This window comes from Sus scrofa, chromosome 2, assembly GCF_054392235.1.
Source record: "Sus scrofa isolate SSC_HxYL_T2T_F1_AM1 chromosome 2, Sscrofa_HxYL_maternal_Yorkshire_Landrace_v2.0, whole genome shotgun sequence".
Classification (NCBI taxonomy): Eukaryota; Metazoa; Chordata; class Mammalia; order Artiodactyla; family Suidae; genus Sus; species Sus scrofa.
Window position 1 is genome coordinate 65,225,578 of NC_139384.1, and position 27,618 is coordinate 65,253,195.

At 32.9% G+C, this 27,618-nt stretch overlaps 2 protein-coding genes and 1 pseudogene across 2 annotated transcripts; 2 read left to right on the forward strand and 1 right to left on the reverse strand.

Moving 5' to 3' along the window:
• The first annotated feature begins 9,540 nt into the window (after window positions 1-9,540).
• Window positions 9,541-10,491, forward strand: LOC100736692 (olfactory receptor 11L1-like). The gene has a single exon (XM_013994604.1). It carries the CDS (start codon window positions 9,541-9,543, stop codon window positions 10,489-10,491), a length of 951 nt encoding a protein of 316 aa, XP_013850058.1.
• Window positions 10,492-18,746: 8,255 nt separating this feature from the next.
• Window positions 18,747-19,605, forward strand: LOC110259606 (olfactory receptor 14A16-like; annotated as a pseudogene).
• A 6,659-nt stretch (window positions 19,606-26,264) lies between these two features.
• LOC100517331 (olfactory receptor 14A16-like) lies at window positions 26,265-27,197 on the reverse strand. The gene has a single exon (XM_003123566.3). It carries the CDS (start codon window positions 27,195-27,197, stop codon window positions 26,265-26,267), a length of 933 nt encoding a protein of 310 aa, XP_003123614.1.
• Window positions 27,198-27,618: the final 421 nt, after the last annotated feature.

Here is a 27,618-nt window from a genome sequence, read left to right on the forward strand (position 1 = left end):
TTTAAAAGTGTAATATTAATGGGAGAGGAGATTTACCTCCATGAATACTTGTCACTTCAGAATCTGTATTCTTCAAAACAGAATATAGATATTTATCATTTTCTTACTGGTCAAAAATGCTTTCACAGTATAATTTTTTTCATTTATTCTGGATTCAAAATTTAGAATTCACAATCAAAATTCAGGATTCAGACTTGTTATTGACTAAGTAAATAAATAGATAGTATAGATTTAAGATATGCTTAATTTACATTGCCATTAATTTCTTGATACTATTAATTGATTTGTTAATTTTCATAGCATATCTATTTGAATAACACTGCAGTGAATGTGGAGCACACATATAACTTCAGGATTATGATTTTATTTCCTTTGTATACATGCACAGAAGTAAGATTCCTGGATCAAATGATGATTGTAATAATTATAAGTTGTTGAGAAACATCCATAATAGTTATCATAGTGCCTGTACTAATTTATATCTGTACGAACAATATAAAAGAAATCCCACTTTTCCACATTTTTCCCAAGCATTATTTTTGTTTCTAAGTCATCTTAATCAGTGTGAAGTAGAAAATTATTGTGTTTTTGATTTTTAATTCCCTGGTAATTAGTGATGTTGTGTTTCCTATATTGACCTGTTAGTCATTTGAATGTCTCTTTTGGAGATATGACTATTTACATCCTTTCTCCAGTTTTAACTGGTTCTTTTTTTATTAATGAGTTATAAAATTTCCTTACATATTTTGAGTATTAACTCCATACAAGATATATTGTTTGTACATATTTTCTATCATTTGATAGATTCATTTTATTTTGTTGATTGTTTTCTATGCAGAATAATCTATTAGTCTGGCAAAGTGCCAATGTTTGTTTTTGCTTTATGTTTCTGTGCTTTTGATGATGTAATGAAAATAACTTAAAAAGAACCATGTCAAGGTAATTAGGTTGTACATTTAATTCTTTAATAAATTTTGACTTGATTATTGTGTATTAAGCACAATTTCATAACAATTGCCAGTGAACTTATAAAAATATTCTATCATTATTCATCAGAAACATAAATGATGAGGCATTAGATACACTAAACATCCACTAGAAAAGTTAAAATTTAAGCAGAACAATACTAACTGTTGATGACAATGGGGAAGGTGAAATGTTGAAACAACTTTGGAAAATTTATGGTAATTTCTTCTTAAGTTATATAGGCACTTACCATATAAGTACATTGACGCCTTTCTAGCTATTTAATCAAAAGAAAGGCAACAAATCTGCATCAAGATTTCAAAATGAAATTGACATCAGTTTTATCCGTATTTACCTCAAGTTGGATAGAATCTACATATGTACTAACAAGTAAATATATAATTATCTATATATTTGTTCAAAGGAATACACTTCAATAATAAAAATAATACCAACAAAACATATCAACATGGAAAAATGTCTATCATAGTAGATGTCCCAAAGAATATATGACTACCAACATTCATATTATAGGGGTCCCAGCAGGAGAAGAGAGTGAGCATCAGAGAAAATATTTGAAGAGATAATAGCCAAAAAATTCTCTAATATTGGAGAGGAAATACTCAAGTACAGGTAGCACACCAAATATCAAATAGGATAAACCCAAGAAGAGATAAACCAAAACATATATTAATCAAATTGACAAAAGTTAAAGACAAGGAAAAAGTAATAAAACAACTAGGGATAAGCAACAAAAAACATACAATGGAACCCCCCATATGCTTATCACAATTTTTGCAGAATCTGTGCAGACCAGAAAAGAGTGGCACAATATTTTAAAGTGGTGAAAGGGAAAGAAAAAAAAACCTGCAACCAAGAATCCTCTACTCAGCATTGCTCTCATTCAGATTTGATGGAGAAATCAAAAGCTTTACAGACAAACAATAGCTAAGAGAATTCAGCACCACAAAATAGCTTTACCAAAATGATAAAGAAATTCTCCAGAATGAAAAAAAGGCCATAACTAAGAATAAATAAATTACAGAGGAGAAGGCTCTCCAGTAAATGCAAACGTATAGTAAAGGTAAGAAATCATTGACACGCATATATGATATTAAAACCAACAATCATGAGAAGAGCGGAGTATGAGTGCAGAATATTGGAAAGGCATTTGAAATTAAGAGAAAAGTGACATCTCTCTCTCTCCATCTATATCTATATCTATATCTATATATATATATATATCTCAAAACTATATCAAAACCTCATGGTAAGTGTGAACCAAAAGTCTATAATAGATACACACAGAAAAAAAAGAAAAAACAATCCAGAGACAACACTAAAGATAGTAATCAAAGCACAAGAGAAAACTACAAAAGAGAAAGGGAAGAAAACAAATGCTAAAGAACACTAATCTAAAACAACTGAAAAAAAAAAGCAATATGAGCATATGTATCAATAATTACCTTAAATGTTAATCAATTAAATGTTCCAACCAAAAGACATAGATTGGCTGAAAGAATACACTGTGTGTGTGCGTGCGTGTATGTGTGTGTGTGTGTGTGTGTGTGTGTGTGTGTGTGTGTATACACTGTCTACAAGAGACTCACTTAAGATATTAGGGGACATAAATCCTGAAAGTGAGTCAAAGGAAAAGTGTATTATAAGCAAATGGAAATCAAAAGAAAGCTGGAGTAGTTAAACTCATATTAGAAAAAGTGAGTCTAAAATAAAGACTGTCTAAGAGAAAAAGCAAGACACTATGTAATAATCAAAAGATCGAGAAGAAAATCTATCAATTGTAAATATATATACACTCAATATAGGTGTACCTCAAAATATAGGACAATTGCTAACAGCCATCAAAAAAGAAATTGACATTAATGCAATAATAGTGGGGGTTCCTCAACAGAATATAAGCAAACTGAATCCAGTAATACAGAAAAAGGATGATACACCATGATCAAGTGGGATTGATTATACCAATACAAGAAATGTTCCATATCCACAAATCAGTGTAATAGACCACATAACCAAACTGAAGAATAAAAAGCATATCATCATCTCAATAGATGTGAATAAGCACTGACAAAAAACCACACAATTTATGATATCATCCTCTGAAAAGTGAGCATAGAGGGAACCCACCTCAACATAATAAAAGGGCACATACGACAAAACAACAGTTAGCATCATTCTCAACAAGGAAAAGCTGAAAGATTTTCTGCTAAGATCAGGAAAAAGTTAATGAGATCTGCTTTCACCACTTTTATTTGACTTAGTTTTGGGAGTCATAGCCACAGTAATTAGAAAAGAAAAAAAATAACTAAAAGGAATCCAAATTGGAAAATAAATAAAACTATCAGTTTAGATGGCTTAATGCTATAAAAAGGAAATCCTAAAAATACTATTATAAAACTACTAGAGTTCCTCAATGAAGTTGATAAAGTTACAGGATATAAAATGGAATACAAAGAAATATCTTGCATTCCTATATGCTAATAACAAAAAATCAGAAAGAGAAATTAAGGAAACAATCTCATTTACCATCACACCAAAGAGAATAAAATACCTAGGAATAAACCTACCTAAGAAGGCAAAAGATCTGTACTCTGAAAACTATAAGACACTGTTGAAAGAAATCAAGGGTGACATAAACAGATGAATGCTCTTGGATCAGAAGAATCAATATTGTCACAAAGACTGTACTAATGCAATCTCTGTCAAGTTACCAGTGGCATTTTTTCAAAGAACCAAAACAAAAAAAAAATTTTAATTGTATGGAGACACAAAAGATCCTGAATAGCGAAAGCAATCTTGACAAAGAAAAATAGAACTGGAAGAATCAGGATCCCTGATTTCAGACTCTACTACAAAGCTATGGCAATTGAATAGGGTGGACCTGGCATAAAAGCAAACATATAGATAAGTGAAACAGGATAGAAAGCCCCTAAATAAACACACACACACACACACACACACACACACACACACCTCTATGGTCAACTAATCTATAACAAAGGAGGAAAGAATATGCAATTGAGAAGACTAACTTCAATAAGTGGTGCAGGGAAAACTAGACAGCTACATATAAAAGAATGTAATTAGAACACTCTCTAACATCCCACACAAAATTAAATTTAAAATGTATTAAAGTCCTAAATTTAAGACCAGAGGTAAACACTGGCAGAATACTCTGACATAAGCTGTAGTAATATGTTGTAGGATCCACCTCTTAGAGAAAGCAATAAAAATAAAAATAAACTGAGACCTAATTAAACTTAAAATCTTTTGCACAGCAAAGTAAACCATAAAGAAAATGAAAAGACAACTCACAGAATGGGACAAAACATTTGCAAACAATGCAACCTACAAGGGCCTAATCTACAAAATATACAAACAACTCATAACCAAACAACACATGCAGTTCAATATCCAAAAATCAACAACCCAATCAAAAAATGAACAGAAGATATAAATAGACATTTTTCCAAAGAAAACATAAATTTGGCCACAATGCACATGAATAGATGCTTAATATTGTTAATTTTTAGAGAAATGCAAATTAAAACCACATTGAGGTATCAGCTAACACTTGTCAAAATGGCCATGATCAAAAAGACTGTAAATAATAACTTCTGGAGAGGATATAGAAAAAAGGAAACTTTTTACACTCTTGGTTGGAATGTAAATTAGTACAATCATTCAGGTCAATATGTCAGTTCCTCAAAAAATTAAAAAAAAAGAATATGGCAGTTCCTCAAAAATTAAAAATTGCCATATGATCTAGAAATCCTATTCTTGGGCATATATCCAGAGAAAACAATAACTCAAATAGGTCAATAAACCCCAATGTTCGTTGCAGTGCTATTTACAATACCAGGACATGGAAGCAAGCCAAATGTCCAGTGACACATGAATGGATTAAGAAGACATGGTATATATATACAATGGAATACTACTCCTCCATAAAAAAGGACAAAATAACGCCATTCATAATAACATGTATGCAACTAGAGATTATCATACTAAGTAAAGTAAGTCAGAATAAGACAAATACCTTATGATATCACTTATATGTGTAATCTAAAAGAATGTCACGAGTGAACTTCTTTACAAAACAGAAACCGGCTCATAGACTTCAAAAACAAATTTATGGTTAACAAAAGGGATACTTGGTGGGAAGGATGGATAGGGGAGTTGGGATTAGTACATTCACACTATTAAATATGGAATAGGGATCTTCTGTATAGCACAATATTTTGTAATAACATATAGGGAAAGAATAATAAATCACTTTGTGGTAGAGCAGAAATTAGCACAATATTATGTCAACTATAATTCAGTAAAACTTTAAAAAAGAATATATGAATTCTGTACATATGAAAATATAGAATAAGCTTTAAGCTATTGTGACAAAAAGTAAAGCAGTGAGATTGTCTAAGGGGAGAATTAACATGAGTGAATGTGGCATGAGGAAACTTGTGGAGTAAATAAGAATGCTTATTTCTTGACTATGCTTGTAGTTACATGAGTGTGTACATTTGTCAAAACATTCACTCTAGTTATAATGGGTGTATTTTATTACATGACAAATATAAATCTAAGTCTATAAAATTATGTCTTCTATTGCTTTGGATAGTTATATTTAGAAGGATCACTATTAAAACCCTGTGTAGATTACTTTTCATCCTTAGATAAGCATTCTTATCTATGCATAATTTATGCCTGCACCAATATAGGAAACCAGTATCCCAAGTTACTTAAAAAAAACCTATCTCCACACATTTTCAAATATTTTTTGGTGACTTCCACTTTCTTAATTACCACTGGTTTAGAATTGATTTCTTTAATGCATGAGTTATTGATCTGCTTGTCATTTATGAAAATATTTTTTATTGTATTTAACCTAGAGGATAATCAATGTTCATAAAACACATGCTGAATATTATTTTTCTTAAATAATTTAAATAAGCTCAAATTTATTTTGTGTTTTTTTATTGTGCATTTGTGGATATCATCTATATTTTATTCACTATTCTAGATTTCCACTTTATTTTTCTGATACCAAAGTTTTTCATATTTTCATACTCTCTGCATATATTCAATATGCATCTGTAATATAAATTGTCTGTGAATGTCTTAATCTGGTTATCTGCATTAATGGACAATAGTGTTTTCTACACAGAGTTGATAAATGCTTAGTTTTTTGCTATGAAGAGATGCCAAGTCATTGTTGCTGTTTTTCATTTGTTGTTTTATTGGTTTTGTAGCTCTCTATTGGGAAGAAAGACTTTTCAATGTTGATCTAGTTTATACTTTTTATGCTATTGAATATTACCTTGTGTAAAGGCTGAAATATTGAGAGATAAAAATTCTGAAATTGTATTTTGAAGGGTGAATTCCGTGGGCAGTGCTAGTTCATAAAGTCACTTAGGAGATTATTTCTCCAGTTTATGTAGAGATATTTCAAATGCTTCCCATACTTTGTTTTTCCTTTGGCCCCTTAGAAGAGACTACTCTGTCTCTCAACAAAAGGAAGTCTTCAGGGGAACTTTTGGATCTCCCAAGGCAAAGGACAGCTCAGCTCTCCAAGGCTCAAGACTGATGAAATCCTACTGCTTCTCACAGGGGGGATCTCATGTCATACCTTTGTCATCCTGGCCACAGGGAAAACCAAAGAGAAAAAAATACTGGGAACTCCATGTTTAGCTGTAGTATAAATGGTGTTCCACAGCCAATGACATAGCAGGGAGCTAATTTCTTATCTTATCTCCCTTACAAACCAATTTAATGTGGTGTGCTCTAATTCACAGACATGTTGAAAAGGAGTAATTAAGGAAATATAACAAAAGTAATTCAATTCTTGGGAAATAAGCAAAACATACAGGTTGTGAGTATACCTTAGAGGATATAATATGTGTTATTTCTCACTTTTCTAGGTAATAGCAGATTTACATGACAGTACTTATATCATTTTGGTTATTTCTGTAACCTGAGGCAATATTCTTATTCAGATATTTATTTGGCATGTAGGAAGAGTTATAAATTAAAACATTAAATAAATAAAAAATGTATATAACTTTCTCCTTGTATTTAAATTGCTGTTTTATTTTTTATTAAAATGCTGATTGGAAATTATTTTTTTTCTATCATTCACGTTGCTGCTAAAGTTATATATATACATAGATAGGGAGTTATAACCTTTATTTTTTTCTAAAGGCAGAATATATAATTCTGATATCTTTCAGGGAAAGAAAAGAAATTTTCTTTGAAGATGGCATCAACCAGATTCTGTTGTTAAATTTATACTGATATTCCTTCCAAATCATTTTTTCTTTTTATTTTGTTAATTCCAGAATAGTAATAATAACAATAGAAGAAATAGTCATGTTATATCATATAGTATGACTGTAGCATTCAATTAGATGTACAGATAATAGCAATAAGAGTTACTTTGGACACTGTTTTTTTGCTTTTCAGGGCTTCACTTGTGGCATGTGTAAATTTCCAGGCTAGGGGTCAAATCAGAGCTTCAGCTGCTGGCCAAAACCACAGGCACAGCAAAGTGAAATCTGAGCTGCATCTGTGACCTATATCACGGCTCACAGAGATGCCAGATCCTTAATCCACTGAGAGAGGCCAGGGATCAAACCCACATTCTGATGGACACTAATTGGGTTTGCAACCTGCTGAGCCACAATGAGAACTCCCTGGACATTTGGTCTTATATGAATAAAATAAATGTTAAAATTTCTCTATCAAACTTAGAAAATACATTTTAACTTTTTATCTCAGTTCTTTCCTCAAAATGGTTTCCTTAAGTTATATATTCTAGATAGATTTCTAGTCATATTTTTAAAAGAATTTTGAATAGCTGCATAGCCAGCAAAAGCAAAATTTTAATTCTTTTAGACAGAGCAAGTGAAAAAAATATCAAATATTTAGAGGATTATATCAAATAGTTGGCTTAGTGGGACACATAAAATATCCCTTGACCATACTAACCTAGCCTTTTAAATAATAATATTGTATATTTGAGAAGTTCTACTTTATCAATAGTACACCACAGGGAGTGTGAATACTGTGGCATAAGTCCTATACATATTTTTCTATAGAAGTTTATAATTTAAATTCTCCATAAAATTTTATGATAGAAACATGTAAATATGAACCATATTGCTTTCTTTTTACATTCTACAGTTTTCTCATTGTGATATAAAGTCTATTTTTTTTTTTACCTTGAGAACTTTTTGTTTTTAAGAGTAAAAGAAAAATCGGAGTTCCCATTGTGGCACAGCAGAAACTAATCCGACTAGGAACCATGAGGTTGTGGGTTCAAACCCTAGCCTCGCTCAGTGAGTTAAGGACCTGGCATTGGCATGAGCTGTGGTGTAGTTTGCAGTCACGGCTTGGATCCTGAGTTGCTGTGGCTCTGGTGTAGGCCAGCAGGCAACAGCTCTGATTCGACCCCTAGCCTGGGAATCTCCATATGCCGTGGTGCAGCCCTAAAAGGACAAAGGACAAAAAAAAAAAAAAAAAAAAAAAAAAAAAAAGAGTAAAAAAAATCTATTTTGCATACACAAGAAAGTTTTTATTATGGGTATTAAGTTTTTTCTACTATAACTTGCACTTAACATCTGGATATTTTGGTATCAAAGATATATATACATTAATATAACTATTAAAAAACACTGTTTCTCTAAAAACATATTTCTTTTAAATTTTGGAAAGAACACTTAACATAATTATACTTAAAAATAAGGTACACACAAAAAAAATACTACGTCCATTGTAGGATGAATGGATGTATGACTTTAATATTATTTGTTTGAAAGTTCCTAAACAATGTAGGAAAATTGCTGGATGCAGTGATTCTAAAAAAAAAAAGAAAAAAAAGAAAAATCAAGCCAAGATTAGAAAAGTTAAAAAGAATATTTATGAACAAATACTTTTTCACATATGTTGAATTAACATCCTTTGCTATATTTCTGGAGACAGAGTTTGCTCATGTACTAATCTCCCACCAAACCCTAACTAAAGACATATAAAGGGGTTTATGAAGTTAAAACTGTAGGCAAATCTTTGCCATCATAAGGCAACTAGTATGTTCCAGGAGCTGAATTCTCAAAGCATCACCCACATACAGTGGCCTCCAAGCTACTCATTGTTGATTTTTTCACAATCCTCTAGGATATAAAATCCTCAGAGATCAGATAATAACAGTTTTTTTCAATAGCCACATTTTTATATATTCACTGAACTGGGGCCTTTTAAAACAATCTCTGTCACACACCACCTAAACTGATGTAATTAGGAAAAATATTCACTCCTTTAATGTCTTCACTTGTACAGTAAATTATTTGATATTTACCTTTGCAATATATTTCATAATTCAAATAAACTTCAATTGTGTAAAATGCTTATAAAGACAATTATGGTTCTTTGCCAGTCATAGTTTTTTATTATTATATTGTCCATTATCATCATGAAATAAATATTAAATATTATTTTTTTGCTAATCTTCCATATTCTAGGCTTTGTTGACTCATTCCAGATCAGAGAGGATGAGATATGAATGCTGCAAATCAAACCACAGTGACAGAGTTTATTTTCCTGGGTTTTTCTGGTTGTCTGTATCTTCGGCTTACATTATTTGTAATGTTTCTCACTGTATATCTTCTTTCCCTTATGGGAAATTCTCTCATCATTTTCATGGTTTTGATGAATTCCACACTCCAAACACCCATGTACATTTTCTTAGGAAATCTGTCCTTCTTAGAGATCTGGTACACCACAGCCACAGTGCCTAAATTGCTGGCTACCTGTCTCTCACATGTTGTTATGATCTCTGTTTCTGGTTGTATAACTCAGTACTACTTTTTTTTCTCCATGGGGGCTACAGAATGCATTCTCTTGGCTGTGATGGCCTATGACCGATACCTGGCCATATGCAGCCCTCTCAGATACTCATTCCTCATGAATTTTCAGGTGTGTCTGCGGTTTTCAGCTGGATCTTGGGTTGGGGGTTTCATTGCCCCCCTCCTACCTACTATACTCATCTCTTATTTAAATTTTTGTGGACCCCAGAAGATCAATCATTTCTTTTGTGACTCAGACCCAATTTTTAAACTCTCCTGCTCAGATACATTCTTGGTGGAAGCCTTGGGCTACACATGTAGCTCTATTGTGATTCTAAGTTCTTTTCTCCTCACTATGTCTTCCTATGGACACATTGTGGTCACAATAATCAGGTTGTCTTCCAGGGAGGCTCGGAAGAAAACTTTCTCCACTTGTGCCTCCCACCTCACTGTGGTCACCATCTATTATGGCACCATCATCTTTGCCTATGTTCGTCCCCCAGCCAAGTACAATTTTACCATTGGTAAAGTGATCTCAGTGTTCTACTGTGTGGTCACTCCATTGATAAATCCACTTGTATATACCCTACGAAACAAAGATGTGAAGAAAGCTCTCAGAAAAATTCTAGCACAAAAGAGACTTCTCTTGTCCAGAAAAATGTAGGAGATTTGAGAGATCAAGGAAAATGTGCAATTCAGAATGGATTCTCAAAGCACATTTGCAAATGGTAAGTATTGAAACTTATAAAATTGCTACCATCTAATATGAACAACTCTGCCCTTTACCCTTTGGTTGATTCTGCTGAAATAGATATTATATAATTATCATGTTTAAGAATGCCTCCATGCAATATTATAGTAATAAATAGATACATACCACAAATTTCCTACCTACAATGGAGTCACGAGGGGGAAATTTGATGAATTAGCCACATAAAATAGTTCAGTTAAAAAAAAATTTTTAATTCATACCTTATCAGTAACTGAGGGCCAAAAATTGTTTCTGTTAAATTAAGCAGTATTACTACATCTAGTGGGGTGTCATTATAACTATGTCACTTTGTACTTAAAATCTTTCAATGGAATATTTATTAAACATATATATTGAGCCAGGAACTATTCTTAAGCATAGAGGCTGATTTATTATGAATATACACTTAACAGGAGATTATCATTGGAAAAATATCAGAAAAATATTAGAAAACTAGAACTTTTCTAGATAATATTACAAAATTTTAAAATATTAGCATGGCAAAATGTTAGAAATATAGAAAAAAGGAAAAAAATAGAAGTAGACAATATAAGAGTTGAACATCTGAAATGGGAAAACAAATAACAACTTTAATGAAAGAGCCTAGAAGAAAATAATTTGAGCATAAACTATTCAATTCAGCCAGAGAGAAAGAGATAGAAAAAAGAAGAAAAAATTAGTACAAACTACATTTTCCATTAGGTTGTCCATTTTTCTATGTTAAAAAAAAAGATTGGTAAATTTAATTATTTCAGAATATTTTAGTGAAAAATATGTGCTGAAAGAAATTCTATCAAATCTTTTTAGGATGAGTACTCTCTATTTGATTGTCTCTGAAAGTCTTGTTGTTCAGAGTGTTGTCTTTGGACCAGAAGGATCAGAGTAATCTGGGAGCTTTAGTAATGCCTCTTGAATGTGACTATGTACTAAAACAAGATCCACATATGACTGATATACAGATTAAACAACTAGAAGCACTAATTTAGGCAATCAAGATTTTAAAAAATCCTTTTTAAATCACAACACATTATAATGAATTCAAGAATTCCTTGCACTTGCCAACACTTGAAATTTTTCTTAGTTTAAATTTTTGACATGTCATGTTCTGCTATATATTAAAATTATAGATTCTCTTTACCCCAATATCTAATTAGTTTGGGGGTTATTTTTCATTTTTAACACTGGACGTATTCATAGAAACTACTATCAAAATAGCCTGTACATGTAAGTGAAAAATATATGTACGGACATGTTTTCAAGTCCTTTCCCTTCCATCTGAATATCAAAAGCAATATATGAATTCTCATAATAACAGGGAAACATTCTATTATCTTCACACAGGTATTTCTGGATGCCATTTAGTAGGAAAGGAAAAAAGTCATTCTATACTCTTAGGTTCTTTGGTTAAGTCTAAGTATTAAACTAACAAAAGACAGATTCACAGTATAAAAGTATACACTGTGTTTTAATTTTTTACCTGAACATAGGTGTTTCAAAAGAATACAAGTAATGTTACTCATCATGTCATTCTACAAGGATTAAGTCAAAGCAGTTGTTAATGACATTGCACCTCGAAAGGCATTCAGGATGAAAACCAGATGAGGCATTTTGTTTTTTGGAAAAACAAGCTGCTTAGATTGTTCGATGTATATTTTAAGAAAATTATGGTTTTCCCATTGTGGTGAAGCAGAAACAAATCCAACTAGTAACCATGAGGTTGTGGGTTAAATCCCTGGCCTTGCTCAGTGTGTTAAGGATCTGTCATTGCAGTGAGCTGTGGTGTAGGTAAGAGACATAGCTCAGATCTGCATTGCTGTGGCTGTGGAGCAGACCAGAAGTTGTAGCTCCAATTCAACCTCTAGTATGGGAACCTACATATAATACTGGTGAGGTCCTTAAAAAAGAATAAAAAAATAATAATTTTAATAAACCAAGATTTTTGCATTTCCAATACAGAGAAAAACACTAAAATAATTAACTGGGATATCTGCTCCTTTTACCAAGATGTATGCTTGACTGCATCTATTTCCTAGCAAAAAAGCATATATACTGGCTTCTGCTCTACCTCTTCACAGCAGATTCCTCAGATTTACTGAAAGACTGAAACCCAGACTAAAGTCTTCAATAAGACCCTGAATAAAACTTGAACTCATGACTTTTGTGTTGTTATTTTTTCAAGTAAACAGAAATCAGAAGAACACTTTAAGCCCAAGAGTTTACATAACATTTTAACAAATAAGGAAAAAGTGTGGAGATGTGTCAGGACCTAGATGCTTGGGATGGGGGTAGTAGGTTTTGGGAGAGTGACTAACGAATATATGGATAATAACTTATTTAACAATAAACTTTATTTAAGTGTATTTATTTCAATGACCAACTTCCAGTGATAAGAATTCTCTTCTCTTCCTGGAACCGGTGGTTGCCTTCTAAAGGGAAAGGTTATGACCTGTTTTAAGTAGCAAGGAAAAGTCATAGATTCCCTTCCTATATGTGTTGTTTCTTAAGAGCTTTCAGCACATAATAGTCACTATGTCAAAGCAACATATTTTGTGGTGGTATGTTCTTAACCCCTTTTCTTATTGTATTAATGGTAGTAATCTTTCCAAATCCAAGTCCTTGGCAGAATGTATATTTAAGGTTCCCTCCCTTTATCACACCATTTATCCAAAAACAAACTGACTTTTTCTTTTTTTTTTCTTCTAATTTTGCCTAGGATATGCCAGGAGCTGAGGGTAGTATTGAGTTATTTATGGAAAATAGAGTTTCTTTTACCTATCCCAACTACATTTTAAGGATACACAAAGAAATTTCCCTGTTCCATTCATTCATTTTCTTTCTGTTTTTATATTTAATAAACATTTTGGTTTTACTATCAAAAACTGCAATAAATACGGTTTTACTGGAAAGGGATGAACTTGGTAATATGTAACACATTTCCTTTGGGCAAGATGAATTACAGCTGATTATCATATATCAGAATTTATGCCAAGGGTGATCTTTGTAAAGCAATGTAAAACCATAAAATAAAAACCTGAGTCAATGTTGACAAAAAAAGAAAACATGAGAAAAATTTAAAAGTAAAATAATATTAAATTTCATTTTGGTAATAAAGCTAGAAGAATATGGATAAAACTTCATAGAATGTAAAGGAGATAAGAAATGTTTTACAAAGAGAACAGTGTTTTCTCACAAGTCATTCTCTAAATATAGACAATATATTTATATATGATGTTTTATGAACCAAAAAACAATGTACATAAAGGTAATTACTATAAGTATTTAAGCAACTTCCAGACCCAGAAAATAGTTTGTATACATTTTATGTGTTTGATTGTAACTTTTTCTGTGGTATAAATTTACTAAAGTAAATCTTACAATTTATATTTTGAATCTGTATTTATAGCTTCCTTTAAAATACTAGTGTACCGAAATCTTTGTAAAATACCTATCTGCTAACTGATTAATACCTTACGAAAAGAAACTTTAATTATGAAACCTTAATTGCAGAAAACCAAAGTCAGCTTTATTATTTTCAAGGGGAATAAAAGGGTCTGTTGAGAAGTGACCCCTGATTATTTAAGCTGGAAAGTCTGGCAAATTAGAATTTTCCCTGCTTATACTTGGTGTGACCTTGGAAGCTATTAGTGTTGATTCTATATCAATCTGCAAATATAGGCTAAAGTGAAGGAAAGAAAGGAAGGAAGCTGCTACATAAAGTCTGGCTCTGTAGCAAAATTTAAATGTCATGTAAATGCATTGCGACCCTTGGTGGCTGCACTGTAATTTATAATAAGAGGTCAATTCCTTGATATAATTTTAGAAAAAAAGATAAAATATAAATTATGTGCTTAATTAGGTGGTTGAAAGATAAATTGAATTCAAAATTATACCAAAAAATGTCCAGAACAACTGGAGGGGTAAAATATCCAAAAGCAGAAAATATTTGAGTGCAAACCTAGCAGAGACTAAAAGTAAATAAAATAATTGAAAATCAATGTATATTGATATTAGTGTCATATGTGTCCAAAATAAATATAAAAATGCAGTGTTTCTGCTTAGGTAGTCTTTTCTGAGGTCTGCTTTAAAAATGTTCAGCAACATTATACTTTTATAAGACATTACATTAAAATGAAAGTGCTGCATAAAGAGGAAGATAAAAATTAAAAAAAGACATTGTTGTACATGGGCAAAAATAAGTTTAGGACAATTACATCCCCTGGAGCAAGGCTGAATATCCAAATGCAACACTTGGAACCATCATTTGAGTGATGTTAGTTTTTGCACCAAGATTATCATGAAAAAAATATTAAAGTAGAATTTATGTGGGTTTTTGGTACAGAATGTGGTATTCTAAGTGGTGTCAATGAAGACTAATTTAACAATCAAGAAGAATAGAAAGGAATTTATTCAAGCCAGACTCAGGATTATGAACTGGGAGACAGACTGTCAGAAAGCTCTGAGAAATATCCCACCTGTTAGAAGTCAAAGATAGTTATATACATTTTTCAAGACGAAGAATCATACTGGCATACTGACATTTTGCATAAAGTTCACTAAGAATACACAGTCCAAATAAGCAGGTACAAAGGGAACATCAAGTCACCATGACCCACTGCAGAATTAGGAAGGCACACTATTCTATTAAGAAGTTACATTGTTAGCACCAAAGGAGAAGGGGATAAAAAGATCTTTACTCTCACGGCAGGCACTTCCTGGTCTTTAGCTAGTTGAGAGGCTCTGGTCAAGGCAATTCATTTTTCCTGTTATGCTGACTTTGTTTCTGGCACCTAAGAGATTTCAGTTATGGCCATTGTGGATGTTACTGCATGTCTAGTTTGGACCATCCTCATCCCTTTAATAGGACCCATGTGTGAATCAAATTGTTTCAGTCTTATCAGTAGGGGCTTCTTGTAAATCATTCCTGGTAGCAAGAAAAACAAATCCAAAACAATTAATAAAATGGAAATAACAATATACATATCAATATTACCTTAAATGTTAATGGACTAAACGCCCCACCAAAAGACATAGATTGGCTGAATGGATACAAAAACAAGATCTATATATATTCTGTCTTCAAGAGACCCACTTCACTAATAGGGACACATACAAACTGAAAGTGAGAGGAATTTTATTTGAGTCATATGGAGATTATAAGCTGGAAGACAGACCCCCAGAAAGCTCTAAGAACTGTCCTACCTGTAAAAAGTTGAAGACACAGTCATATACATTTTACAGAGAAAGTATCATACATAAGAATAGCACACTGATTTTTTACATATGTTTCACCATGGATATTTAGTGCAGATAAGCACATACAAAGTGAGCAGTGAGACACAAAGACTCCCAGGAGAATTACCGAAGAACCATGTTCTTTCATTTTTTTTGAAGGTGTAACTGTATGAAAATGTATTAAAACTGGACATAATTTACTAAGTAATACTTTCTTCATCTTTCAGTTCTTTTTTATTCAAATATAGTTGATTTACAATGTTGTGACAATTTATACTGTACAAAAAAAAATCTTTAATGATGACCATGCACTCCCATCTTTGAGGTGCTCTGGTTAATATGTAATGAACATATACATGGAACACTTGGGAGGGAGGGAGAGAAGAGGCCCAAACTAACACAAAGAGAGAATTTCATGTTTATTTTTTCTTGTTCAGTCTTAAAATGCAATTTTTATTTCATCAGTGAGAAAAGAGAAGAAAGGGGCACTGAAGAATTTATAACTGACTAGAATATATATATATATATATATATATATATATATATATATATATGCTTAAATTTAAGAAGACCAAAATAGGACAGAAGTAGAAAGAAATAAAGAGAAATTAAAAGTAAAAGTGTGTCATTAAATGACAAGAAAGAAGAAGGAATTGAAGAGAGAAATAGGACAAAATATAAAAGAAAAAAAGGACAAAATTGGAATGTTCAGAATCATCATAGTTTTTTTGTGATTTTAACTTATTTCCAACAAAATAAAGCATTCCTGTTGAGGTTCTGTTCTGTACCAGAACTTTAATGGAAACATTGTCATTATCATCTATAGACATTCTGAATTGCTGAGTGACCACAGACCACAGAAATTTGACCACTCATTTGAAGCCCAGTAGTGAATGTTTAATAAGCATGACCAAAAAGAATCCTTAATGTCAAGTTTTAAGATTGTGCAGCCTCATTTTAACCACATACTTTAAAGTATGCTTTCTGGAATAATAGTAAATGTGCTGTTTTTTGTGACTGCCCTGAAACTGTGAGATTATGATGTGTTTGTAAACATTAATGGTAAATGTAAACTGTTCAGAATTTTCAAATTAGTAGAGCATCGTGATGTGAAAATAAACAGGAAAAAGAGACACTTAATTTAAATTGGAGGAAACACTCTCACACTTGCACCTCCCATAATCTCTGGGAAGAAATGTGGGAGTGAGGCAAGTTTTAAGTTAGTTTTTCTATACTGTTTGTATTTTATGTGAATAATATTTGAATATATACTATATTAAAAATACAAAAAAATCAGAACTAAAGGGAAATAAAACAGAATCCATAGCTTAATAAATGTTCCAGAATTTAAAATTCAATACATGAATTAAAATTCTGTATTTTCCACTAAAACCTTAGCATTATAATACATCAAAAATAGAAAGGCACAACTTGAATGTATTCATAGAGTTGTTGTGATAGGTTGATAAATGAAAGTTAGTAGGGGCAAGTAAATCAAACTTCTAAGTAGTGCTAAATCTAGGAATTTAAGGTTGTCCTCTGATCCCTCAAGTCTCTCTCATCAGAACCCTTGGCCATTTTATGTAGTTAATTTCTAACCAATTACAAATGTAAGCTCATGTAAAAGCTAAGATCATTAACCTTGAACCAATGCCAGGGCCTGAAAATAAAGCTTCTAAATCAGCAGTTTTACACTAATTATACAGATAATTAAGCACTGTTTGTCATGGAGCCAGACAGCTATTCTTGAATAAAAGTGTCTTTGATGACTATTACCATTTATAGGGAATGTCGATATAGAACAAAAAACTGTGCTGCATCACATCATGGTTATTGGGATATAATCTTCTTATTTCATGTCTAACTACCAAGTCCAATGAATGGGAAGATATATGCCTACTAATTTTAGTACATTTCAAGGGTATATTTGCTCAAGTGATTTTCTTCCTCTTCCCTCAGGAATAAGTTGCAGTACTGTCATTTGCAACTGTGGATGAAACTTGCACAAATTGGTAAGAAAATTATCTAAACAATTTGTTTCAAGGACCTTGCACCTGTAAAGTGTGTTAGCTGCTTGACACACAAATTTGTCTCAAAGGTGATTAGAGAATGATTATGATGCTTGTTTCTGAATGTCTAGCAAATGTGCACATTAAAAAAAAATGAAAGCTATTGCCACTGACTCATTTTATGGCCACTTGACTGGCCACTGTTGCTGTGTAGTTTCAAGGAATTAGATAGGCAGGCTAATGTACAAGGAACTCATCTACAGTAAATAGATAGGAAATGTCAGTCTTGATGTCTCATATTTCTATTATGAATATTTTTGTATAATATCAACTAAAAAATTTAGTCTTACAGTGTTATACTAATTTATGCTTTTCTCATATCCTGCCTGGGATATATCCTGTATCATCTTGGACTTTGTTCACAAACCCATGCATTATTACCATTTTTTATTTTGCTTAGTTACATTTTGTTGTATTTTTAATTGCATTTTTCTCAACTTCTGGAGTAGTGTTTAATTAATAATTTTTGCAGTAGGAAAAATTGTTGTTTTCTTTTTGCCCTGCACCTTTAAAGTGTGTTAGCTGCTTGACACACAAATTTGTCTCAAAGGCTTTATATCCCTAAAGCATGAAATGTAATAAAATTCCTCTGCTCTATGGACAACTGAAATAAAACTTTTCATTTCCCTTTCCGCCTTTTTAAAACTCTCAAAGTCAGTCATATTTCTACGTACTCTCTGTACTATAATAATAAGGGAAACATATATGATGAATTTTCCCAGTGTTACTCTATCTTTTACTCAACATCAAGTAAACTATCCCTCACCCCAAATCAAGCCATATCAAGAGTTAAGTAAAGATGAATATTATTGTATCACAGTAAACTAGCTACTAGCATGATCTTTACTTTTACAGATAGCAATCAGCATGCCTGAGAAATCAAGAAATGTTACCACCATAACACAATTTTTGCTCATGGGATTCCCTGATGACCAGGTGCTACAAGGACTATATGTTACCTTCTTCTTCCTGATTTACCTGGCAGCACTAATGGGGAACTTCCTCATCATTACCCTCACCACCACTGACCAGTGTCTCCAGTCCCCCATGTATTTCTTCCTAAAGAATTTGTCCTTGATTGATATCTGCTACATCTCTGTCACTGTGCCCAAAGCCATCATAAACGCTCTGACCAAAAGCCAAACCATCTCTTTCCTGGGATGTGCCTCACAAATTTTTCTTTTTATGTTTTTGGCTGGCACAGAGTATGCCCTCCTTATAGCAATGTCCTATGACCGCTATGTTGCCATCTGCCATCCTCTATACTATGAGGCCATCGTGAATAGAGGCACTTGTTGGCAGATGGTGACAGCATCATGGTCTAGCGGGTGTATCTATGGATCTGTCCATGTTGGAGGTACATTCTCTGCCCATCTCTGTGGTCCTAACATAGTGCATCAGTTCTTTTGTGATATTCCTTCAGTGCTCACACTTGCTTGCTCTGGAGAAAATCTAGAATATGCATTTATTATTGCTAGCTGTATTTTTGCCTTCGTATGCTTTCTCTTCCTGATTGCCTCTTACATTTACATTTTCTCAGCTGTCCTGAGGATCCCATCTGCAAAAGGCAGGCTCAAAAGTTTCTCTACCTGCATGCCCCACCTCATTGTGGTGATGTTGTTTCTCTTTTCTGGTATTGTCACTTATTTAGGGAGCAACTATAAATCTGCATCATCACTGAATCTCTTCATGTCTGTATTATACTCTATATTACCTCCCAGCCTGAACCCTCTCATCTATAGTCTAAGAAACAAAGATATTAAGGCAGCCCTAAATAAAATACTGAGTGTTAAAATGTTACCAATTTTTGTAAATCCTCTGCTGACATTAGATCATATGGCTTACATATTATATAAAGCAAATGGAAAATTTTCTTAAAAGTTAGACCTATTACCATTATCAGCGTCTCCATTTCTCCAGCAACAGCTACAATAGATTTAAATTTTATGTAAATTCATATCCAATAATATGTATTTTCCTGTAAATTTGAGGAAGGTGTAGGAAACACTAAATGCATTAAATCATTAATTTCATATCAAAAGATCCAGTTTGGACTATTCTGTTGGTTTAACTTCTGTAACTAGAATCACACACTATTCCTTACATGATTATATTGTTTATTCAAAATTTACATATTATGTTTTGTTTCCTAGCAATATATTTTACTACTTCATAACAGAAATTATGAGTAAAGAGAATATTTTTATTATTTTGATTTTTCCTTTTAGAAATTTAGAATAAGTAATAATTTACTCACTTTCAGTTTCCGTTTAAAACAGATCCCTTAAACTTAGACAATTAAGTAGGTACAATGAATAATTAGTCACAAACAAGAATCATATGGATAGTGATACCAAATGAGGCATCTTTCACTACACATTCCTGGTTAAAATGGAATGTTAGCAAAAATTTTAATAAATTTTTCAGTCTTGAGAAATTTGTGTTTTTTATCATCCTACTTTTCTTTATTGTCTCACATGTTTTTGATTCTCTAAACATCACTTACCTTTTCCATGGATGCCTTTTCTCACTGTATTTGTATTTTTGCTTCTCTTTTCTCTCCTTCCATTCTTTTTCAATTCCTTGCTTCTTTTCTTTATTGCCTCTGCCTTATTCTATTCCTCCCATTATCCCAATCTCTCTCTTTGCTTTTTTAAGTCCTTTCTTTCTACCTGTAAAACATTAGAATTGACTGAGCTTTGTTATGTGTGCCTTAGTCAGCTAAACTGAGATATATGAAAGGGCTTGTACTACATTTTGAGCATTCCTGCAAAACCCAATACACATTTACTGCTTTAAACTGTTAAATTTTCCATCTTTGTTTATATCTCATAGCTTTCAGTATTTGCTGTGAAATAAACTATTATAATTTTTAATAAAATTTTGTATTTAAGAAAATAAATGTTACTCTTTTCAATATTGTAAAAACTTATGCATACACACACAAAAAAGACAGTGGCCTTTTCAAGGATAGGAACACTCTCATTTCTTTCTACTTGTGCCAGTTCTGTCCAACAGAAACATCACAAAAAATGCATTTGTAACTTTAGAAAATTAAATTTTAAAAAAGAGAAACAGCTAAATTTAACTCATTTAATTTTAAAACAAATGGATACAAAATGTCATTCCAGCATATACTCCATTTAAAATTATATACTAAATATTTAGTATTTTTCATATTAAGCATTTTAGATTCATTGTGTACTTATAATTATACCACATGTCATTTGAGACCAATTACATTTCAATAGCCACTTGTCCTTGTGCCTATTGTATTACACCTCATAGTCCTAGATGCCTGCATGGATCTGAGTTCCAATTCATAAATATTCCTTTTGTTGTACTTTATTTGATTATATAGACATAAAGCTAATTATTTTTGTTTTTATTAGAATGTGACCTATAATGTATACATTTGAGTTTGTTTTCTATGTGTAAATGTTTGCTCGTGTTTAAATATATGTATATATATTTATTATTTTGGGTTAGATTGACTATGTAAACTAAAAGACTGTGATGTTATCAGTAATAATGTTCTGGCATATCACAGGATGTCTGTAGATATTTTTTTCCTAGAGCTTCTCTAAATTTTACAAGCTGATTTGCACTTGACAGATGCTGTAGCATGCCTCACATAATGATCTCATGATGTTGTACGTATCCATAAAGAGTTGCCCTTATATAATAATATTACCAAAAACATTAAGAATTATATAGATCATTCTTAGTTATAAATGCAATTCTTAAATGCATTTTTGAGTATATGTGCCTAAGTGTACACTTGCATATAAATTCAGCGATACTTTCCTAGAAAAATTAATTAGAAAGTATAAATTGTGTATATATTGTATATATACATAAAGTCTCTAAAATAAAAAATTTCCTGTTATTACCTATTGAACTCTTATTCAGATACTCTATTTTATTTATTATTATTAATAATATGGAACTTCCCAGTCTAGGGTTCCAATTGGAGCTGCATCTGTGGCCACAGCCACAGCCAAGCAGGATCCGAGCCATTTCTATGACCTACACCACAGCTCACAGCAAATAGCGAATACTTAGTCCACTAGTGAGGCCAGGGATGGAGCCCCCATCCTCATGTATACTAGTTGGGTTCATTTCCTCTGAGCCACAATGGGAATTCCCAGATACTCTACTTTAAATATCACTATTAGCCTTCATATTTCAGATTTTAACCATATATAAATTTATTATTAAGTCAGGAGAATATATAACATTCAGCAAGATAATGGACCAACCAGGCAAAATGGCATGAGATTTCACTTTGTGTAATCTCAAAATTACTATGAGACTGGAGTACACTGCAGTTCAGTAAGCTGGAACAGAATATCCAAAGTTCAGGTGCAACAACAATCAAGGGTGGATATTCAGAGAGCACAACAGTTTGGAAAGACAAAGAGGAAACACTTGAGTTCCATGTTGTGTTTAAGGGAAAAGAGGCTTATAATAGTGGTTGAGAACAGATGGTGGATGGAAAGTGGCCACTATCTCCAATGAACACTTAAAGAACTGTCTAAGAAGTAGGGAAATACTGAAATGTGCCAAGACAGTTGATACTAGAGAATGGCTGAAAATAGCACGGGAGCAACAGTGAGCATTTGGCAGATGTGAGATAAAATTATTTCATTGATACAGGGGAAAACTGTACTTGCCTTCTAGGCAGCATTCTCAATCCCACTTCACCATGAAATTCTACAGACAGATGAATGCTGGAATTATTCTCCTAACTTTCATGTATCATGAAGGTTAAAAAAGAAAAAGAAAAAATAATCTCATTTTATGACTCATATATTATGTAATATTATCTGACCTTTTTCCAGACCACTAGTTTGATCTTCATCAGTACCTCAGCTGCATGTTTAATTTGTATGAATATAGCATCTATTTATTGAGACTCCATTTGTTATATTTTAAAAGCCTCTATTCAAACAAATATTCTAGCTACAGATTTACTTCCTCCTGCTTTTACGTCTTTAATCACTTAGAATGTAAGCCTTCTGCCTGGATGCTGTCTGGAGATGATGCCACTGCTTGTAATGGCTTCAGGGTGAGGACCTAATGGTGCAGTGTATTTATGTGCCGTGTATATGTGGAAAAAATGTGGAGCTCTTTGGTGTATGCATATGCAAGTGTTTTCCTTTTGTTTCAGAGATCCTGACTGTTTTAATGCTTAGTTTTTATCTTATTCTTCATGAACCCAAGAGGCAGGTTGGAATTTCAAATTTTCATGACAGAGATTTTTTTTTCATTCAAATCTCTGATACCAAATACAATTTTATATTGCTTCTTCAATCATTCATTTTAATTTTTCTTACAGTATAGTGATTGTTAATAATCTTACAAATTGATTCTCTGTTTCTGAATTAATTTGATTATCATTTTTATTTCATAAGCCTTCATGAAGCAGTTGTTACAAAAGCAATTAAAACAATAGATCATGTCATAATCTTGAATAGAGAATCAAATGTTTATAACAAATTGAAATGACGACCTGTATAAATAAAACGATATCTGATGAAGATTGATAAAATGTACTTTGAATAGTCTAGAGAAAATGATAGATTTCCCTATTTATATGATTGATGCAGTTGAAATTGATATAAAACTTGAATTTATATGATGGTGCTGAATTCAATCAGAAATATAAAACAAGGAGAAACATTCCTTTACAGCAGATGGTGACTATTCTCTCATGAAAAATTTTGTGTATGTGAAATAAATAATTACATTTTATTGGAAAGAGAAATTACCACACAACAAGTGACTCATAGGAAAGTGAGTTTATTATTTGTGAAAGTTATTTTTCTGTAGATGATCCAATCCCCAACACAGTGCAACTGAAAAATAGCATAAGATAAATTAAGCTAAAAGTAAATGAGAAAATTCAGGAGTTCCCGTCGTGGCGCAGTGGTTAACGAATCCGACTAGGAACCATGAGGTTGCGGGTTCAGTCCCTGCCCTTGCTCAGTGGGTTAACGATCTGGCGTTGCCGTGAGCTGTGGTGGAGGTTGCAGACGCGGCTCAGATCCTGCGTTGCTGTGGCTCTGGCGTAGGGTGGTGGCTACAGCTCCGATTCGACCCCTAGCCTGGGAACATCCACATGCTGCGGGAGTAGCCCAAAGAAATAGCAAAAAGACAAAAAAAAAATAAAAAAAAAAGAAAATTCAGAATGATATTTTCCTCATTTTATGGTTTAGAACTTCTAGGGAAAAGTATCAATGAAGAACAGACTATAATTTTTGTATACAAATAGATAATATTTATTTATAATTTAAACAAAATAAAGGTACAAATGACCTACTAGTAAATATTTTAAATATATATCTATGATATTATTAACATATTTATATGTAAATAGATAATTCATCATAAAGCTCATATAACATTGTCAGTTGAAATTCAGATACATGCTCAAAAGAAGTGGGAGAAGTGAGAAAATGGTTATTATATGTTATATTACAGTGCATTGTATTATATTAGAGTGTTGCCAAGAATTTAGGGCACTGTAAGTAGAAGCCCTTTTTATTTTTTCACAAATAATTTAGATATCACCTTAGAAATGAGACCCATGGAGAGAAAATGTCAGTCTTATTACAGATAAAGTACAAGTTGGAGGATATTCTGGTGTCATGGCATCAATTGGGTAATGGCTTTATCTTAACTAACCTATATATTATCATAGATTTTGAGAAAAAATAAAAGAACCAAAATAATGAGATTATGTTTGGCTACAGAAAGCAGAAGATCAGGCCCAGGATTAGTGTGAAGTGAGATGAAATAAAACAAATCCCCTAGGGTTAATAGCTTTTCTAACACATTAGATGAACAAATCAAGCATTTTAATAGATGCTATTACTTACCAGTAATTTCATCTGACTTCTAGTGGAATATGGCATAATAAAAATTTCTAATATTACTATATAGAGATCATTTCTTTCTCTGAGACAGAAGACATAAGATCAACCACTCTTCCCTGTCCTTCTCCAAACCAAAAAGTATTTTACAGTATCTCCCATGAACTATATGAGTCCTGGTACCTGATACCACAGGAACATGGATAATCATCCCCTGGAAGCAACTAGCCTTCTAAGCCTAAACCTAACTATAACCCTAACCCTAAACGCAACCCTCACCCAACCAACTGTGGATCAAAGCTTCATCATTCTCTTTATGTTTTGAGACTCTTGAAATCCTGTTCAACTTTTTTTTTGAAAATTTTTTATTATACTTGACTTACAATGATCTTTCAATTTCTGCTCTGCAGCAAAGTGATCCAGTTATACATTCTTATTTTCACATTGTCCTCCATCATGTTCCATCAAAAATGGTCAGATATAGTTCCCTGGGCTGTACAGCAGAATCTCACTGCTTCTCCATTCCAAATGCAAAACTTTACATCTACTAACCCCAAACACCCACTCTCTCACACTCTCTCCCCTTTCCTCTTGGCAATCACAAGTATATTCTCTATGTCCATGAGTTTTTTTTTTTTTCTGTTCATAGGTTCATTTGTTATGTGTATTAGATTCCAGATATAAGTGATATAACATGGTATTTGTCTTTTTCCTTCTGACTTACTACAGTTAGTATGAGTATCTCTAGTTCCATCCATGTTGCTGCAAATGGCATCATTCTGCTGTGTATATGTACCATATTTAATTTCATTATCTCTGCCTACTCTAGTTCTTCCTATGTCTCTCTCATTGTATTTTAGGACAAAACTCACTGTGGTTTCCAATCTTAGATCAGTCACACATCTTTTCTAAACCTTTGCTGCATTTTGGTCTGGGGTTTGTTTGTTTTTACTTTCCATCAGCTTTCACTTCGTGTCTGCTTCCTCTTCCAGATTCATTCCTCAGTAGCCTATATAACTGCTGTTTTGTTTGTATTTAATTTGTACAATTCAGTAATATTTAGTATATTCAGGGTGCTACAGGGTTCACATAACTTCTATTTCCTTTAATTTGAGAATGAATTATACATATCAAATCACATGGCATTTCAGTTATCACTGGTGCTGAGTGACTATAAATTTGATTTACTTCAGAGAGTCCAAGTTTATGTATGATGCCCCAGAATCCTGACCAGTTTACTTGTCACAGAAAAAGGAGTTCCCATTAGGATTCCAAATGTAAGAGCAACATATATATGACCAAATCCAAGGAGAATCTTACTGGTTTTGCCATCCATTTGGTGTAGACAGGTGCCTCACTCACTAGTAGAACTTTAATAGGTTAACAGCAAAATATTCATGGTAGTTTTTAATCCGCATACTAAATTTATTGTCAGAGTATGCCACAAATGACTCAGACAATTATGTCTGTGAATTAAAAGATCATGATGTATGTGAAATTAATTCTTCTAATTTGATTGAAAGTATCTGGCCTTTCTCAGTTTTCCTAGCGCTATCTTCATATCCTTATTTCTCAGACTGTAGATGAGAGGGTTCATGGTGGGTGGAACCACAGTATAGAATACTGAAATTAACAAGTCCAAGAGTGATGGAGATTTGGGTAAGGAGTGTAGATAGGCAAAAAACCCTGAAGAGAGAAACAAAGTCACAACAAGGAGGTGAGGCAAGCAAGTAGAGAAAGCTTTGGACCTGCCTTCTCTGGAGGACAACTTCAGCACTGTGGAGAAGATGTGAATGTAAGAAATAGCGATAAACACAAAGCAACCAAAATCAAACACTAGGCTGATCCCAATGACTACTAATTCCCCCATGTTAAATGAACATGTAAGAGAGAGCAGTTGTGGGACATCACAGAAGAACTGATGAACTTCAGGAGACCCACACATGGGTATGGAAAAGGTAGAAGCTGTATGCAGGATGGCATTGAGTCCTCCACTGAGCCATGAAGAGGCAGCCATCTCCACACAGGATCTGTGGCTCATGATGACGTCATACCTGAGTGGGAGGCAGATGGCAACATACCGGTCATAGGACATGACTGTGAGCAGTGCTACTTCTGTAGTGGCTAAGAGGAAAAAGAAAAATACCTGTGAAACACATCCAAAGAATGAAATGCTGTTGTGATTCATCAGAGAATTCATGATAGATTTGGGGACAGTGATGGAAATGAGGCAGAGATCCAGAAAAGATAAGTTCTTCAGGAAGAAGTACATTGGGGTGTGGAGGCAATGGTCCTTGGTGATGAGGGTGATAATGAGAAGATTCCCAAATAGGGCAGCCAGGTAAATTAGCAAAAAGAACACAGCATGTAAGATCTGGATCTCCCGAATATCAGTGAATCCCATGAGAAAGAATGTGCTTCCAGAAGTAAAGTTGTTCATTTCTTTTAATCACTTTCTCTAAAAAAAAAGAAGAAGAAATAAAAAAAATAAAGAAAAGGAAAAAAAGAAGCAAACAACTTGAGACTCAGCCTGAGAAGTTTTCCTGTTCTGATTTCTTCACTGCTCTTTCTCCCATTCACTTGCACATCTGTTAGGAAATTTGAGACCACGTGAGACTAACACCAGGAAGCTTCCATTGAGGTTGCTTTTCTACACTGATCATATTGCAATATTACTAAAGGGGTAGATACTTCCAGTTCAAATCATCTACCTCATGTTTCTATCTAAATCAATGCCCTTGCCCTGTATCATGCTCAAGTGAAATTTACATATTATATTGTGCAAAATGTAGTGTGAAAAGCCATGGCTTTTGAGCCATCAGTCCCTAATACAAATTTCACCTAGCCATTCCTTTCCTTTT